The following is a 17,686-nucleotide window of genomic DNA, read 5'->3' on the forward strand; positions in this document are numbered from 1 at the left end:
CTCAGCCTTCAGGAGCAAAACGACCCTTCAGCAGCAGAGAGACTGGTGGTGGACCCAAAACAAAGTGTATCTTTCATCCTCTGAGATGCTGCAAATCTTTGAGGCAGACCGCTCGGTACTTTAAAAAAAGAATCTAGTGAGTCAACTCATCTTCTGGCTGTTCAAACCAGTCCAGCGATGATCAATTCTGACTCCTCAGAGCCAAAGGAAGAGGTTCAATAGGATGACGAGTAGCCCGAAGATGTCTCATCTACCTCAGTAACCCTTGGCCTCATCTGAAGACCACACTAAAACAAGAGAATACTGTCTGCATCCAAACATCTTCTAAACAAGCATTTACAATGCAATGGTTTCGCCTTTTGAAAAGTTGGAGCTATTGGCATTGTAAATGACAAAATTTGTATTTATGTGTTGGTTGTGAAAACAGATAAATAAATGGCATTGTCATTTACAATGCCAATAGTTTAATCTCTTAACCTCGAGGCGAGTACACAAGCAGACCCAGTATCTTTGATATCTGGCCCTTTCGTAAGTGAGAACAAAAACCACACCCTGTGTGAGACACAAAGCTGGGGCCTGGGCACAAAAGAGGAGTACCAGGGCACATACATCAATAATCACTGTACAGGTAGGTGTTAGCAGCTCAAGAGCATGTACTTACATCTGCTTAGGGCATGAAGTGAAGCAGGTCCAAATATGTATGTAAAATGATTTTGCAGACAGTGATCTTTCTTTAATGGAGTCCCAAAAGAAAGTACCTGCAAGGGAGAAAGTGGGAACGTAAACTTGAAAAACGAAATATCTCAATGGACACCACTTCTTATGGAGGGTGTTAAACAGAAGGGGAAATAAAACATTCATTCGGGCGCGCAGAACGTCTTCACACAACTTCTGTGTCCTTCACATGGTACAGAACGGGCGGGTGCTAAATGATTTAGAGCCCCTAAGCACGTCAGCCTGATCTGTGCGTTTTAGGCTAATAACACCACTCGAAAACACGCCTAGAAGATAAGCTTCACGGCGCGATGTTAAAGTGGCCCCAGACACCGCACAATGGGAATGGTCAAAGTGCCCATGGGCTGTGAGTGCTCTGCACTTCTGCAGCAGCGCTTTCAAGCTTTGCTCGCTCCAGGCCTGCCTGTCACAGCCACAACAGCGCGGCCACCCACTTACCTCCCACAACGCTGCCATCTGCCGCTTACCTCTTCACACGTGTCCAGCAGGTGTCCGCTTCCATTCCTTTAAATCCATACCTATAAGTCTGGAAAGTGAAGTAAAATAAAAGCAGCGCGTGCCCCGTGCACTTCCGGCGCCTCGTGTCTCCTCGGACTGGTTCAGCAGACACCTAGGTGCAGCCGCGGCCTCCCTGCTCGGCCCTCCCCCTGCCTGACACCAGCTGACATCACGGGCTGCACCCCTGCCCCTCCCCTCCCTCCTCGGGAGATAAGGCTCCTGGCACAGCAGGGCTGCCCCTGCCCTTGCCGTGTCACGGATCAAAGGGTGAGCTCGCGAGTGCGCCGAGTTCTCCTGCAGCCTCTTTCACGTCACTGAAGTGAGCTCCCGGCTGCTGGCAGCGCAGTCTCTTCTCCACCTTGCTGAGACACCTCGACAAATGAGGACGAATCGGTTACACTGGAAGTGTAACCGTACACCGTCTGTGCGCTCACCTTCAGCACACTACACGGGCCGGCACCGCGAGAGCAAGCCAGGCCTCTGTGCAGCACCCATCAATAATTTACGCGTCACAGAGGAGCTAGCCTTCAATGCGGGCATTCACACGAGCGCTGACAGGCACAGTCACTTGACACGGTCACTTCGGAGATCCCCAGTCAAGCACGCCCACTAGTAGGCGCTAGCATGGGGACACATTAGGACGGAAATGCGTGCCAGTGGGCACCTGGGTTGGCATACAACAGGCGATTTGAATGGGATGGTAGAGGCCCAGGTTTGGACGGGGCAGGGAACCGGGCATAGTTTGGCATGGACAGGAGTCTGCCTGTAACAGGCACGTTGAAATGGGGGCGCAGAGTGAGAAGACGGCACGACAGCTGGCACACAAGGTGCGGTCTGAACAGGGTGGCAGAGGAGGCAATATAAACAGGGTATGGGTTAGAGGGGACAGCGGACAGGTCCCCAGGTATGGCCTGAATACTATAGCAGAGAGCAGCCAGCATACCTGTAATACATAGAAGGGGGCTTGAACCAGGTATAGATGGAAACGGAGGGTGGAGGGCCGCGGGGCCAGGACGTGTTTTTAAACGGAAAGAGGGTGGGGGATGGGCACGGCACCAAATCAATGTATAATTGAGACACGGGCCAGTCCAGTTCAAGTTTATTTCTATTTGGAAAAAAGTCTTTAAAACAATAAAAACATACACAGATAGCATTTTACAGTCCCCGACGCCACTTTATCGACTCTCTTCACCACCAGCGGGGGCAGTCCACCAGTACGGTGTGAACTGGGTCTTAAGGGGCACCAGACGAGTATGTTTTCAAATGGTAGAGAAATGCCCCAGGTACGTTTTACAAAGTAGCCACAGGGCACCTCACGTTTTGAATTGGTGGGGCAAACCAACAGGCGTGGACGGAATTGTAGGAAAGGTGACAGGGCATGTGTACGCTTTAAGAGGACAGTAAGAAAACCTGGGCACCATGTGCAATATGAAATGGAGGGGCGGGAAACGGAACATGTTCTGAACCGGAGGAGGCGCGACAGCATTCATGTTTTCACTCAGGGGGCATGGCCAACAAGATACCAAGCATGTCCGGAATTAAAACAAACACCCACGGGCACACGGACAGCGGGAGGGGGGGCGGGAACGGGGACACGAAAAGTGGGAGGGGGGCAGGAACGGGCACACGGACAGCGGGAGGGGGGACGGGAACGGAGAGCGGGACATCGCGCAACCCACCCCTGCAAACGACACGTTCAAAATGGCCAACACAAACATTTAAAAAAAATAAAAAAACATCCGCCGACCGCCGCATGATGTGCTAAAAGGGGCAGGATGAGAAACATCGCCGGAACGCCCACGAATCGCCTCGGACCATGACGGACAGATCTCACTTCCAATGGCTAGCCTCCATTTATGGAGCTAGCCAATGGAAGTGAGAGGCGTGACAAAGGCACCATACTCTTCTCAAAAGTTTTCGCCTGCGCGAACGCTGCTGCGCAGCGGACGCCAGGCGAAACCTAAAAACGTAAGCAGCTGTGTGCCAAAGCTGAACACTGCACCTCTGGTGGTCGGGCGTAGGTATCCGAGCTTAAGCCACTACTGCTCTCAGGTGTACCACCACCCTCGGGTGCACCACCACCACTCTCAGGTGCACCATTGCCCTCAGGCTCTAGTTGTCACCGAAGCAAAGCGTTGGAGCAGAGACGAGATCCAGGCAAGAGTGTCGACCCCCAGCAGCCCATGAGTCAGAGCCTTCAGTTTGGTGCCGAAGGTTCAAAGCATATACCTCCGTCAAGGGTGATAGTTTGAGGCCAATGGCAAAGAACGTAGACAGCCGACTCTGAGGAGAGGCCCGCCTTTGAAAAGCTCCAATAGGAGCGGGATGATAGGCAGGGTGCAGCATCATTCACCCATGCAAAGGCAAAAGCTTGGCTTCAGAGAAAATTTTGCCTAAAAATTGCTGACTCACATAGAGTACGCCCCAATTTTGTGACATTTCTCTGCTGCCACTGACCCCTAAAATGTTAAAGAATAAAGCTGTTGGCTTCGCTCCTCCTGCTCCATCTCTTCTCCATCCTTCTCCACCACCTTGCCTCTCACCTGCTATGACTTCCCCTCAAGGGTCACCGGAATCAGACTCAGAAAGCCCTAGCCACTACTCTCATGCACAGGACTTTGGCATCCCAGTCTACCTGCATTCCACTGATATTTCTTGTGAAGACTATGATGTGGGTCCTCCTGGGGACCTTGATCATGTCTTTGTTAGGACTTTCCCTCCATATGTAAATGTATACTTGTATAGCGCACTACTCACCCGCAAGGGTCTCAAGGCGCTTGTACGAATACCGCTGTGGAACCCATCCTGGCTTTCCCTGTGAGGCGTCCACTCCTGGGCACCCCCAAGGTGGAGGCCAGGCATCCTTAGCGTTGTGGGGGCCATTGTGGAGATTAAGCAAGCTATTGCCCAGAGTTGCAGAGTAGGACTCCATGATTGGAATAGGCACCGAGGCGAGAATTATCAGGTCCGTGGAATTTTTGAGCCCAAAACCCGCCGAGGCGGGGAATTGAACCCTGGTCCCGGGCTAGACCTCTGCATCAGGGTCTGCCGCTCTAATCATTGAGCCACACTTGACACCATGGTACACCACAATGTTATCCACAATGTTATCCAAAGTACTGCCACCTATCACAAGGTGGATATGTACGTCACTTCAGAGGATGACGACTTTCTGGTGTAGATGCTTTCCGGAATCAAGCGCTTCCTGCAGTATTTGCCCATGCACAAAGGGATGGTAACATCTGCCCATCAGATCTTTAAAGTGCACCTAGTATTGAAAAGCCGTTCAAGCCGGCACCCTCAGATCCGCTCTATTTCGGGGATCATGTCCTACCGGTCTCCCTGGTAGTTTCCACTGCCCCAAAAAGAGAGTGGCAAGCCAGTCGGACAATACCCCTGTTTCTGACTAGGAGAGAAAACGTGTCAATGCCACTGTCAAGATAGTAGTGGTCTGACCCACCACAAACTGACGGTTCACAAATTCAATAGGTTTTACTCTAGCATCTCCCCTACCAATACCCAAAAGAGGGAAGGAAGGTCCTGCACATTTCTAATGTTACCATCAAGTGTGCCTTGGGGTCAGCTGATGCGGCAGCCAGAGGAGTGAATACTGCTGTCATCATATGCCACCAATCTTGGCTAATTCACATCCAGACGAGACACAAGAACGTGCGACTAGGAAGACTTTCTTTGAAGAAAACAAGTTGCAATAGTCGGAGCCCAACACTAGATGGCAGAGGTATGCAGAGCATGTGACCCTGCAGCACTATATGCAACAAACTGATGCTTACAAGTTAAGTAAAATAATCTTTCTGTAACATTCCTAGGTTTCTTTGTAGAAAAGGCAACAAAAGCTAGAGCTTTTCCAGGATCAACCCCTCAGCAACGGCTTTTTTTTGCTCAATGAAAATCTCCTGGATGTTGTATATCTGAGTAACCTTCTGCATCTGGAGGTACGTCTCTTTTAAAATGATGACCCCTTTCAGAAGGCCATCACCGCTCAGCAGCCAGAGAGGATGAAATATTTCTAACCATTTTCCCAATGTAGGGATTAACTAGTGATAATAGTAGCTCCGAATTGTACAGAACAAATACAAAATCAAGTGTTGTAATTCTTCACTCAAAATATCACCAAAGCTTTTGGGCCTGCTGGTTCTAGACTTCACATCGATTTTACAGAAGAATGGAGTAAAGCTGATTCCAAAATGTTAAAACAATAGTGACAGCTATTCCAGCAACTTTCAAACCGATTATAACATTGAAAACTAGTAAACATATAGCCCAAAATGACTGTTTTCAAGATTCAGGATAGGAAAGTCTCGCTACCAATAGAAAATGATTTCTTTCAAACTGAAGTCTCCCCACCCTAGAATTTTCAAATCATGTTTAGGAAAGACAAAGATCTATACAGGTCACTAACTTGATAGAAATATGCTCCACAAAGGATGGAAACAAAAACGTGGTGGTGGTTCTTCTTGCTGGGATGGGCCCAAAGCTGTAAAAGAGTCCCTAGTCCAGTATAAATACTAAGGATAGAAGGAATAACATCAGACTGGTGCTTGGGGGGGGGACAATCACCCGCATTAAGGCAATCTCAGATATGGCTATATGTTTAAAGTAAATAAAGTATAAGTGGCCCAGAACTTACGGTCAAAAGGACCCAATAAATATATAAAATGGGCCCGCACCTCATTAAATAGCCTAAAAAGAGCAAAGTTTGAAGGCAAAATTGAGTAGTGAAAGAATGCCGGTCTAACACATAAGCACATTTCGACTGGAAAAAGCGCTTACCTTTAGGGCAAAGAAAGGTAGAGTACACTACAAGAGGATACATCGGGTCCCCAAGGAGCACCAAAATAGGATCGGATTAGCGAGTCTGGAAGAATAGAAAATTAAATTAGACAGCAAAAGTTACAGGGGAATAGCTGAAATGAAAAAGAAAATCACAGGCAAAGTCTTACCCGGGTGTCTCAAAGAGACACAGTCACTTGGAACTAACGTTAGGGAATACTGCGATTGTAACGTGCACTCTCGGGACCAAAAGGGTACTGCCCAATGAGAAATTAGTCTGGAAAAAATATAAACACAGGGAGTCCGAAGAGGGAAATAGCCACAAAACTAATAATGGGAGCGACTACAGGATTTAAAAAGTACTTACTCATAAGTCTTGACAAAGTCACAAAGTCGGACTGCCAAACGTTCATCAAGTAGTCGGGAAATGAAACAAAGCGAGGACGTGCTATATGTAAGCAAAAACGCGCTAACGATATCCTGAAGATGAATCTCACCTGAGAACCAATAAAAGCATGAAGTGTACAACTAGATGGAACCGACACACTATAGCTGTCATCTGAGAATTCCGTAAGTTGAAAAGCGGCCGCCATATGTAAAAAGCAGACACAGTCGCGTAGTCTAATCGGCGATGTACTGGCTAGATAAATAAAGTCATCATACTGAAAGTGGAATAAATCCCATACTAGGAGAAATAATCTGCTAGATACATCCGGAGAGAAACCACACAAAGAAAGGGATGTTCACTACCGGAGTTGAAGCAGACCTGCTGCAGTACACCTAGCGGGGAGATTAAATGAAAAGTATAGGGATAAAAAAGAGAGAACTCTTCCCATGGCCAGGAAAACGTGGAAGGGTAAGAAAGCAGTAATAGATGAAGGGACAGAAAATATAAACAAGAGGTCTGTACCGCGCATCCACCTTGCGGTAGCGAGCATCTGTGATGTCACCTGCGCGCCGCTGTTCGCTCCCTCAAGAGGGATGCAGCCACAAGCACGAGTGCGAGTGCTTGAAAAATGAAGACCGATTGCTAAAGGCTCTCTCCTAGAGCAGCGATTGTGTGATTCCTAGGCGAGACCTAAAAAGGGGGTCAGGAGCCTGATTATTATGGTGGGAGACTGACAATCTGCCATTAAACTCTGTTGAGGAATACTACTCTCACGCCGGCTTGTGTCTGTCTGCCATTACAAAGCCCTGCACCAGAGACTGCACTTTTAATAGACTGTCTAAAGACATTAGCTCACACTTTTCCTCCTGAACCCCCTGCTGCAGAAGGCTGCTTTTGTGAAGCACGATAATGTTTAGAAATTTGCAGACACATAGGTAGGTTAAAACAGGCCTGGGTCCTCGGACTCAACAACCGTCCAGGAGCCCCAGTCACCCTGATATTTGATTATATCAGGTAACCTGAGAAGCAGGACACCCACCACACATCTCTCTGCTTATTAAACCAGAGGAAGCAACTAAGAAATGCAAACGCATAGGCCAAAAACACCAGACAATGCAAAATTCCACAGCACATATATAGGATGCATGTAAAAAGGACAGTCCACCCACATATACTATTGATCGTCAACTAGAATTGGAAACCAAATGGTAAAATAACCATGACTGTACAACACTACTCTTCCTCTTGTCTCGAGAGCTTTGAAGGGCGCAGACAAAAAGACATAACACTGCAAACATGCCACTCCACTCCACCACACCAACCAAATAACACTGGTTGACCACACAAGCATGACTCAGGGTATGGATTGGTTGCTACTACCCCACCAGACGCTGACACCCCAAGACAAATAACCAAACAACAAACTGAAATGTAGGAATAGGTAATTTTCAACCTACATTCATTCCAAGTAAGGGCATCTTGTGTTTTCACATTGGGTGTCTTTCAATGCTAAACAAGGTGATAGAACAGTACCTTAAAAACCTAAGTAGATTCCCTCCCTTCCCTGTCCCGAGGGTGATGGTCTTGATCTTCTTTTGCAACTATGCAGTTTGGGTATTGTACAGTCATGTTTATTGTCTCAGTATTATCCACCTTATGCAAAACCCTGATGTTTCTTGATCACTGAGTTCACAAGCTTGCCTTGTCCCAGGTTTCTCACATACGCTGATGCTTTTGTGACTTTCTTTTCCTGTCTTCCATTTAAAAGAAATACTGACTTTGCCTATACATGAATCGTATCTAATTTACCTTCCCACAATATTTCTCAATAGTATTGCAGCACAAAATGTTTTGTGTTCAGCTATACTAGGTATTGTGGCATTCTAGTGTTCATTTTTTAATTTACGAGCATGGTATGTAGTCTTGACCTCTTCTCCAGTCATTTATGCCCATCACATTAATTTAAAGGATCTGGCAGATTTTTCTCTGGCTGAGCATCTTATTTTTGTTAACCTCATGCACACGGGCCGTTTTTCCCGCTGTGCGCTGAGTTAAAAAAAAAACGCGTTACATGACGAGCTCAGCTCGTCATGAGCGTACGACAGGCGTAACTCATGACGAGCTCAGCTCGTCATGAGCGTCGAAGGGGTTAAGTGACCTTCTGCCATCATCCTAACTGCTTCCCAAACTACGATCCACCACAACTCAAATGTCCCTCTCTACTCCTGCCCCAGCATATCTCAAACAGTTTACATTTCCAGCATCCCCTCTTCCCCTTTAGTCTATGCAATGTGTAACTGAGTGACTTGAGGATAGTTCTGTCCTTCATTTAAATGTTTCACAGCCAAGATCTAGAAAAGGCTGTTTATTAATCCCTCCCATCTAACTCAAAACTCTGGTAGCTTCTGTTGTAAGATTTTTGCGCATCATTTGTATTTCTTAGAAGTTTTGTCCTTGTGCCTTTCCTGTCTTTTCGACTTATCTGCCATTTATTTTTCTTATGTCCTGATGTGAATATTGATGGTTGGCTCTGTTGGCCTGTGTCCTTCTAATAAGACCCGAATCCCAGTGCCAACAGGACTATCGGCACAGATGTGAGCTAAATTCTCTCCTGTTTGACCTGGAAAAACCTGCCACATGGGAATGTCCTACAGCAGTGGTTGTTAATCTTTTGGCTTCTGTGGGCCCTCACTTAATCCTTACTGATCCCCGGGGTTCCCCACTGAATCATTATTGGAATCCGGGGACTCCCACAGAGAAATTAATGGAATCCGGGGACTCTGACCTAAGCGCACTCAATGATTTGAACCATTTAACAAGCAAAATTACATTAACAAGCATTCGTCAAACAAATGCCTACAAGGTTAAATGTTTAAATCAATTCAAAAACCTAAAAACAAAAAAAAAATGGTTACGTTGGAGCTTTTGGAAATTCAGTTGAGCCACCCATCGTCCCTACTATGTTCTGTTTGATGCACTTCGCTGCTCCTGCAAATCAGTCTGCGGATAACAAGTAAATTTTAGGCCTCCAATTTTAAAGACTTTCAGATTTACAGAATGGCAGAAAATTTTCAATTTTACTTATTTATATACACTTTGTTAACTTGTTAATGCTGTTATATTTTCTGAGCTTTTGCGTACCCAGGGGGCTCCCTAAACCACAGGTTAAGAACCACTGTCCTAGGGAATCTAATTCCTTGTTCTGTCAATTTATCCACTACGGGTGGCAAGACTCTGCTCTGTATCAGTGTTCATTATGTTGTGTCCTGTAGAAGTAGGATCTTATCCCCTTGATAGATTGTCCGTTTTATTTTTGCTTCACTATGTTTTCATTAGGCAGTCTTTCTACAGGAATAAAGCTCTTCAGCACAATATTCCTGTGGAAGCTGTATGTTAGGCTTGCATGGTTCAGTTCTGTGCACACTAAATATTACTTCTTCGTTCTTTCTCTGCCAGTGTTTGTTCATCATTTACCCTCTTATCGCACTCTAACTCTTTCTGTTCATGTGGGGGTATTGCCTTCATTTCTCTTTACTGTACCCACCCTTTATGGCCCCACCCATTTCTGCCACCTGCAATTCTCCACCTTTATTCCCCTGAACTTCCCCTTGTTCCCCTGGTGATGGCTGTTTATCTGTGCGATCATGCGCTGACCAGCACTCTGAGGCCATGGGGTCGGGCCTTCCTTCTGGTTTCTCAGAGGTCTCTTTTGCAACTTAATTAGGGCCATTTTTTAAAGGCAATGTCCAGTTTTCTCTTACAGGATTTGGGGACAGGGTAGACTCCGCTCTCAAGCAGCTCCTGGAGAGAAGGGCTTCAGAATGCTCCCTGGGCTAATCAGCCACCCCTCGCCAGCCTCATCCGCCTTACTTCTCCATTCCTGGCTTCAGCCGAAGTGCCCAATACTGCGAGCCCCTCCAACCTCCAATAGTCACCCATTAGTTACGTAGCAGAGGCTGCGGTGCCCACCACTCCTACAGTGAAGGTCAACTAACTGCCCAGTCCACTACCCCCAAAAAAACTCTACCTGCAAAACCCCAGTAGTGTGCCCTTTGTGGAGCAGAGTCACCCAGTGGTCACCCTACATCAGATGATTCTTGCTGGGTTGGCAGGCTGTAACATCAAACAGGTGGGTCCTGCAAATTGTTCAGCCGCCAGACCTTCCACTTTCACCCAGTAACTGACGGACTACATTCTCTCCATTTTGCGGCAGAAAGTTCAAACCCTTTTGGCCAAAGGGGCTATTGAGCGGGTGCCCATGCCAGAAGTAGATTTTGATTGCTATTCCTCCTCGTTTCTGGTGTCCAAGAAGGACAGAGGCCTATGTTCTATTTTAGATCTGTGCCATCTCTACTCCTTTCACCAGAAAGAGGAATTGTAAATGCTCACCCTGGCCTAGGTCTTGTGGGCCTTTGATTCTGGAGACCTGAGTGGTGGCGTTGGACCTGCAGGACACCTATTTCCATATACCCGTCTTGCAGGCCCATCAGCCCTACCTATGAGTTGAGGTGGGACAGGAGCATTTTCAGTTTACGGTTATCCCCTTTGGTCTCATCATTGCTCAACTATTGTTCATGAACGTGATGCCGTGGTAGAAGCACACCTTCGGAGGTCAGTGGTGCCAGTCTTTCCCCATCTCGACGACAGGCTGTTAAAGGCGGGTTCTCTCCAAGGAGTCGTCAACCCCCTTCAGACTACGGCAAAACTCCTGCTATCTTCGAAGTTCACAATCAGTGTGCCAAATTCACACCTGACTGCTTTCCCCTGCTCTCCTTCACCCTTCCTGAGCCCTTCATCTGACCCAGTTTCATTGAGGTCTACTCGGATGCTGCTTGGACTGATTCTCCTGCACCTTACTGGTCGAGCACAGCCGGTGGCATAAGCTGACTCTACAGTGGGATCTTAAGTCTCAGTGGGCACCAACATCAAGGGGACCTCTCTGACTGCGTTAACATTTCAGAGTAGACTTAATCTGTAGTGGTGGTTGCTGAACCACAATCGAGTCCGTGGCAGACCACTCTCCTTCCCTTTTTCAGTGATGGCCGATGGGTTGTTTCTGGGTTGAGGCGTCCATCTGGTAGCGGTGGAAAACTGAGTCCTCTGGTAGCATTCTGGCTCCATATCAACCTTCTGGAGATGAGGGCATTCCGCTTGGTGTTGAAAGTCTTCCTTCCATCCATCAGGGTGAGGTTGGTTCAGATGCTCATGGACAACACCAATGCTATGTGGTACTACAACAAATAGGGTGGGGTGGGGTCAAGGATCCTGTCCCAGAAGGTCATACACTTTTCAAATGGCTGGACCACCAAGGAATTTTCTTGGTGGTGATCCACCTGGTGGATTGTTGAAAGCCAGGGCAGATGAGCTCAGCAGTTGGCGCCTTGTGGATCATGAGTGGCAGTTACACGCAGAGGGTGACGCAGGGTTGCTTTCGTAAAAGGGGAGCACCTTGGCTTGATCTGTTCTCCACAACCGAGAATGTGCAGTGTCACACTTGTGTACGTGGGAGTTTCCAAGACGTCTTTCGCTCAGAGAAGCATTCTGCCTAGAGTTTAACTTTGGATTCCTGCATACCTCTCTGCAGATATCACTACTAGCTGAAGTTTTCAAGAAGCTTGGTGGATAAGGAGCCCAATTTATCCTAGTGGTTCCTGATTGGGCACGGAGTGTATGGTATCCACAACTCCTGGGCGTGAGCATTTGTCCTCCGATCAGGCTGCTCCTCTGGGAGGATCTGCCGTTGCAGCAGCTGCACCTGGCCCTTCACACACTCAGCCTTAATGCTTGAAGATTGAGCAACCACATCTGACCTTTTTCTGCAGGTGGTTGATATTATGTTTGAAGCGGTGTGACCCTCAACAAAAACTATATATGTCTTTCGTTGGGACACATTTGTGGCTTGATGCTGCACTCTGCATTTAGATCCCCTGAAGGTTACGTTATTTATAGGGAACCTTTCTGCGGTTGCCGTATCCGCTCTCTCCAGTTTTTGAAAGGTTTGCAACACTTGTTACCTCTCTTTCCCTTTGTCATGCTGCAGTGTGGCATTAACTTGGTCCTTAAATTTCTAATATGCACTCCCTTTGAGCCACTATACAACTGACCCTTGCAGACCGTGTTCTTTGTTGCCATTACATTAGCTCTGGGTGCCAGTGAGCTTCCTGCTTTGTTTCAACCTGCCATACACTTTCTTCCCAGACAAGATGGTTTTGCAGACACAAGCATGTTTCTTGTCTAAAAGTTGTGATGCTATTCCACGTTGCTGTCCTTCTGTGGTTCGCCTCGCTCCTCTAAGGCGGAGGAGAGACTCCATAGCTTAGACGATCGCTGAACATTTTTAAATTGATTGTTCCAAAAAACACTGGGTAGACTATCAGCTCTTTGTGGGGTTCTCTGGAGCAAAAAGGCAATGCTGTGCAGAAGAGTACCATCTCCTGCTGGAACGTGCTCTGCATTTGAATCTTCTAAAAAGCAGTATCCGAAAAGACTGCCTGGACGATGGGCTTATTCTACCAGGGCTAAAGCTGTTCTCACTGCGTTGGCACGAAGAGTCCCTGTCCTTGACATCTGCCAGGTGGCTACATGGACGTCCCTCCATACGTTTACAAAGTACTATTGTCTGGACAATTTGCTTCGCCATCTGGGCCATTTTGTCCTGCAGTCCTTTCTGGTTTGAGTCCAACCACAGACCCACCTCCAGATAGGTACTGCTTCTGGTATCTAGTCAAAGTGAGGAATCTGTGTCGGAAGAAAAAGTTACTTACCTTTGGTAACGATCTTTTTGGTGGAGACTCTTATCTAGTCACAGAGTCCTACCAATCCTTTCATGTTCCCCATTCTTTGATTGCGCTAGATCCATAAATAAGGTCCGAAGTCTAGGAATCTGCACACTGGTCACACCAATTTAATTTTGGCGTTCTGCTCCTGGTGGCACAGACACTCTCAAAAGCAACTGATGTTTGCGCACAGGAGTGGCACCTCTATAGGCTCCATGCATAGTTTCCTAAGCTTAACAATGTAAGTGTGGAACTGCACAGCTCCACCTACTGGCGCGCAGAAGTACTGATGAAATGTTTCCAGATCCAGTCTATGCCTGCAGAGTATTCAAAAGTTGAGGCATCTGCTGCTAGATAGTCTCTACTATGAAGCGCGTTACCAAAGGTAAGTAACTTTTTCTTTAATGCCAAGTACTTGGTGAATGTGCCCTACATGAAATGCGCTTATTATAACATAATATTTAGCCATTGTATCTACCCCAGCTTTTCCATCCTACTTGCATACATTTAGAACTTGAAGCAATTACAATCGCGGTGCAACACACATTTTTATATAATGCAGTGGACTGTGTGAACATTATTATTGCAAAGTTAAAAAATTCGGTCTGCATATTTGACTGATTTGTTTCGGTCTTTCTAGTTCATTAAGCTTCCTTCACATCATGGAAATAACTCTAAATGTAAGCATGTATTATAAAACGTGATTAGTAGATTGCCAGTTTTACAATATTCTTACCATTGTGTTTGCCTTTAGCTTGGTGAAAGCAGAGAAATTTATCATTTTCATTATACAACATGGCCCGATTTTGGAGTTCCTGAATCCCCTGCATCATTTCTTAATTTCCTGGCTGAGGTTCGAGAATCTGGCTCGCTGAACTCTGAACATGGACCTGCAGTTATCCATTGTAGTGCAGGAATTGGGCGGTCTGGGACATTTTCACTAGTGGATACTTGTTTAGTCCTGGTAAGTATGTGTTTGTGCATTTCTCCGTTACAGTTTCAACCTGCTTACTAATCAATATGCCTTTAATTACTTATCTGTATGGGACATCATTTCACTCTTTTGCTTTCTGATGCAGTTTCTATTGTTTCTCCTCTCGAAGATAGATTTTATAGGCTAGAAGTCTGCCACAGCAGACTCTGCCATATATGAAATTCCCTGCACCAAATTATTGGCTCAGGTTGAAAGTAAAGGTCAATAACAAGGATCTGGGAATTTAAGGTCAGGTATAACCCACTATTGTGAGCTTTAATACTTTTGAACCATTCTACCCTTTTAGATAACACAGCCTTCCTCTGTGTCTGAGAGCTTGGTCTACTGGCCCAACTTGTGTAAAGTTATTATGTGAGACGCAGAACCTTGTGCAGAGATCCCATGTGCTTGTCAAGTGCGTACATTGTTATCGTATGATATAATTGCTGTAGCCTGTGCTTGTGAGTGAGAGCACTGAGGCCATTATGGATGCCCCTAGTTTAGCTTGGTACAAGATGGAGGGCGAGAATAACTTCTCTAGACAATAAAGTGCATTGCCTGCTTTCTTATGGCTGAGACATAGACCCTTAAGTGAAGGAAGGAGTCAGGGCTTTCCTTGAAAATTCAGTGAGGGCCGGCCTTGTTAGCAACTAACTACTGATTAGTTCTTACTGACGACTGCCATTTACTAGATGATCGGGTGGACTGTACTTTATCTTGTTCAATGTGACGCAGTTTCTCTGCAGTACCTGCACTTTTGTCTGTCTCTAGTTAATTCTTCAGGCTGGCTAACAATAGCCAGGCGCAGAGAATTCATACTTCATTGTGCTATGTTTTGGATGCTTCTTGCTTGAAGCCAACACCATTGTTCCCTACTGTAGTAATCCTCACTTTAATTAAAGGCTGTGCTGGGGAGCAGTCTGAAAGTGAAATTTGAAAGAGAAACAACCCAAACCAGTTGTGAAACCTGACAGTGAATCCACATTCCCAATCTGGAAAATATGTAAAAGAGCATGATCCAAACCAACCCATTTTGATAATTTTGAAGTTCTTCATGACCAAGAAAGGCAGTAATCTGCAGAATACTTTAAGGAATGCTATGTGACTTGGGCTGGTGTCTGCATGACATCCAGTCTCCCAGAAATTAGGGGGCATTATCTGAAATCTGCACTCTGCTACAAAAGCTTTAAATCTGACAATGCTTGGAAGCCTTCCTGTTTACTGAGAAGGAAGGAGATGGTGTTTCCCTGCTGAAGCAGAGGTTGTCTATGAGGCGAAACCTGGTGTGTTCCCAGCTTGAGGCACACTCAGATGGCGGACCGTATTTGAGACTGAAGCCAGCAGCGACCTTTGTAGTGAGTGGGTCTCACAGGATATACAGTTCTTCCTCCTGAGAACTGCCTCAAACTGCACAAGCACAACTACCATCCTGTCCTCTGGCAGTACCTTGCCATCGTACCCATATGCATTCATCCAGGAGGATTGCCGCAACTGAAGACACTGTACTGTGGGCCTCAGCCGTCAAACGGAACACTGGGACTGAGAAATAGAGCACAAAGACTTTCTACCCATTTCATTATCTGGGCTTCAAGGGTGGCTGATAATGAATGTATATATAGCCTGCTGTCACACCATTTATTTCTGTAGAGCACCCAACAATTCATTGTCAGTATTGCTTTAGAACTGGTTCCAGAAGCATTGGCAGATGTCAGATGCCCTATACATGAGCTGTAGACAAGGGTCTGTAACGGGAAAAGGGTGTTTAACATTCTTAACACCAACAACTTCAATGACCAAACTCCTGACTCCGTATCTACCCCGCCCTCCGACAGCACCAGACAGCCCACCATCTCCTCCTGGACCCCGGTCACGACCAAAGAGACTGCCTCGACAATGAAAGGCATCCACTCAGGGGCCCCAACAGACCCCTACCCACCACACATATACCTCAGGGCCTCCGCTGCCATCATGCCAGAACTAAGACGCACCATCAACACCACTTTCGAGACCGGCACCTTACCCAATGACTGAAAGCGCGCAGAGGTCAGACCCCTACTCAAGAAGCCCTCAGCAGTCCCTACGGACCTCAAGAACTACCGTCCCATCTCGCTCTTCCCCTTCGTGTAAAAGTAGCTGAGAAGACCGCCAACTAACCAGGTTCCTCAAAGACCGCGCCATACTCAACCTCTCTCAATCCGGGTTTCACAGCAACCACAGCACAGAGACCTCCCTACTCGCCACCACAGACCGCGTTTGCACCCTCCTCGACCAAGGCCACACCGCAGCCCTTATCCTACGACCTGTCAGAAGCGTTTAACACCGTCTCCCACCTCACACTCATCAAACCTACAAACTGCCAGCATACAGGGAACCACCCTCGACTGGATCCGCTCGTTCCTCACTGGCAGGAGCCAGATGATCAGACTGCCACCTTTCCTCTCCGAACCAACCAAAATCAACTGCGGAGTACCTCAGGGATCATCGCCCAGCCCTACCCTCTTCAACATCTACATGGCCCCCCTCACGGCCATCGTCAGACGGCACAGCCTCAACATAGTGGCCTAATCCGACGTCACCCAACTCATCCTCTCCCTCATCAAGGACCCCACCACCACCAGATGCAGTTTCCAGGAAAGAATACAGGACTTCCTTTCTGGATGAGCAGCAACTGCCTGAAGCTCAACTCAGAGAAGACAGAAGTCCTCGTCTTCGGGTCCACCCTGTCCGCATGGAACAACACCTGGTGGCCCACTGCCCTCGGCACTGCTCCAACTTCCACGGACCACCCCAGAAACCTCGGCATCTTACTCTACTCCTCCCTCTTAATCAGTGTGCAGTCCAAGCAAAATATTACAACGGTTTAAACAACTTCATAGAGTAGGATCTGTCTGTCTCGAATATAATGAGTGCTTATTTTGCAGTCCCATTGTGTTTCAAAGTCTTTGATACTAGTAATGTAAGTAAAGAATTACCACTGTACCCCGTTTTTCCAGTAGTACCTATTTAGCTGGTAAAAGCATTACGTTGAGCAGTTCCCTGGTCCTCTAACAGAATCTCTTCAAACACTTGAGGAACCACGCAAGTAGGACTCATTTGATTTTTTGGTACCTGAATTTTCAAGGCTTCTATTGATGCTCCTAAGACATCCTTCCAAAAGTCTCTTATCTTTGTTCAATACCGCAATATGTTCTCAAGTATACCCATGCCCCATAACTCCCATGGCACTTCTCTGATCTGTTGCTATCAATCGCATGTAGTCAGTGTGTTGTAAAGTGCTATCTAAATAGGAACTTACTTGCTGCCTGTAATACCTGTGCATGGGTAATACCCTACCACAAACTCTTCATGATTGTTTTCCATTGTTCTGTCTGGGACAGACCTGGTTCATCCTCCCATTGTTCCTGAAATCAACCCTCTGTTACTCATGCTCCTTCTTGTAGAAATATGTGAATTCTCGTGATGAAATGCTTCTTTTTCCTCAACTCAACTATTTTTTCAAAGGGATTAGTCTTGTTACATCTGCTT

The 17,686-nt window shown here is 46.7% G+C and overlaps 1 protein-coding gene across 4 annotated transcripts in view; it reads left to right on the top strand.

Annotated features, from left to right (window-relative positions):
• PTPN2 (protein tyrosine phosphatase non-receptor type 2) overlaps positions 1–17,686 on the top strand; it is a 567,657-nt gene that overhangs the window by 379,382 nt on the left and 170,589 nt on the right. For all 4 annotated transcript variants that reach the window (XM_086965576.1, XM_086965579.1, XM_086965577.1 and 1 more), the window contains one exon: positions 13,943–14,152. In XM_086965576.1, the coding sequence (XP_086821702.1) occupies positions 13,943–14,152 (210 nt within the window). The remainder of the gene's footprint in view (positions 1–13,942; positions 14,153–17,686) is intronic.

Source organism: Lissotriton vulgaris, chromosome 4_1 (assembly GCF_964263255.1).
Source record: "Lissotriton vulgaris chromosome 4_1, aLisVul1.2, whole genome shotgun sequence".
Taxonomy (NCBI): Eukaryota; Metazoa; Chordata; class Amphibia; order Caudata; family Salamandridae; genus Lissotriton; species Lissotriton vulgaris.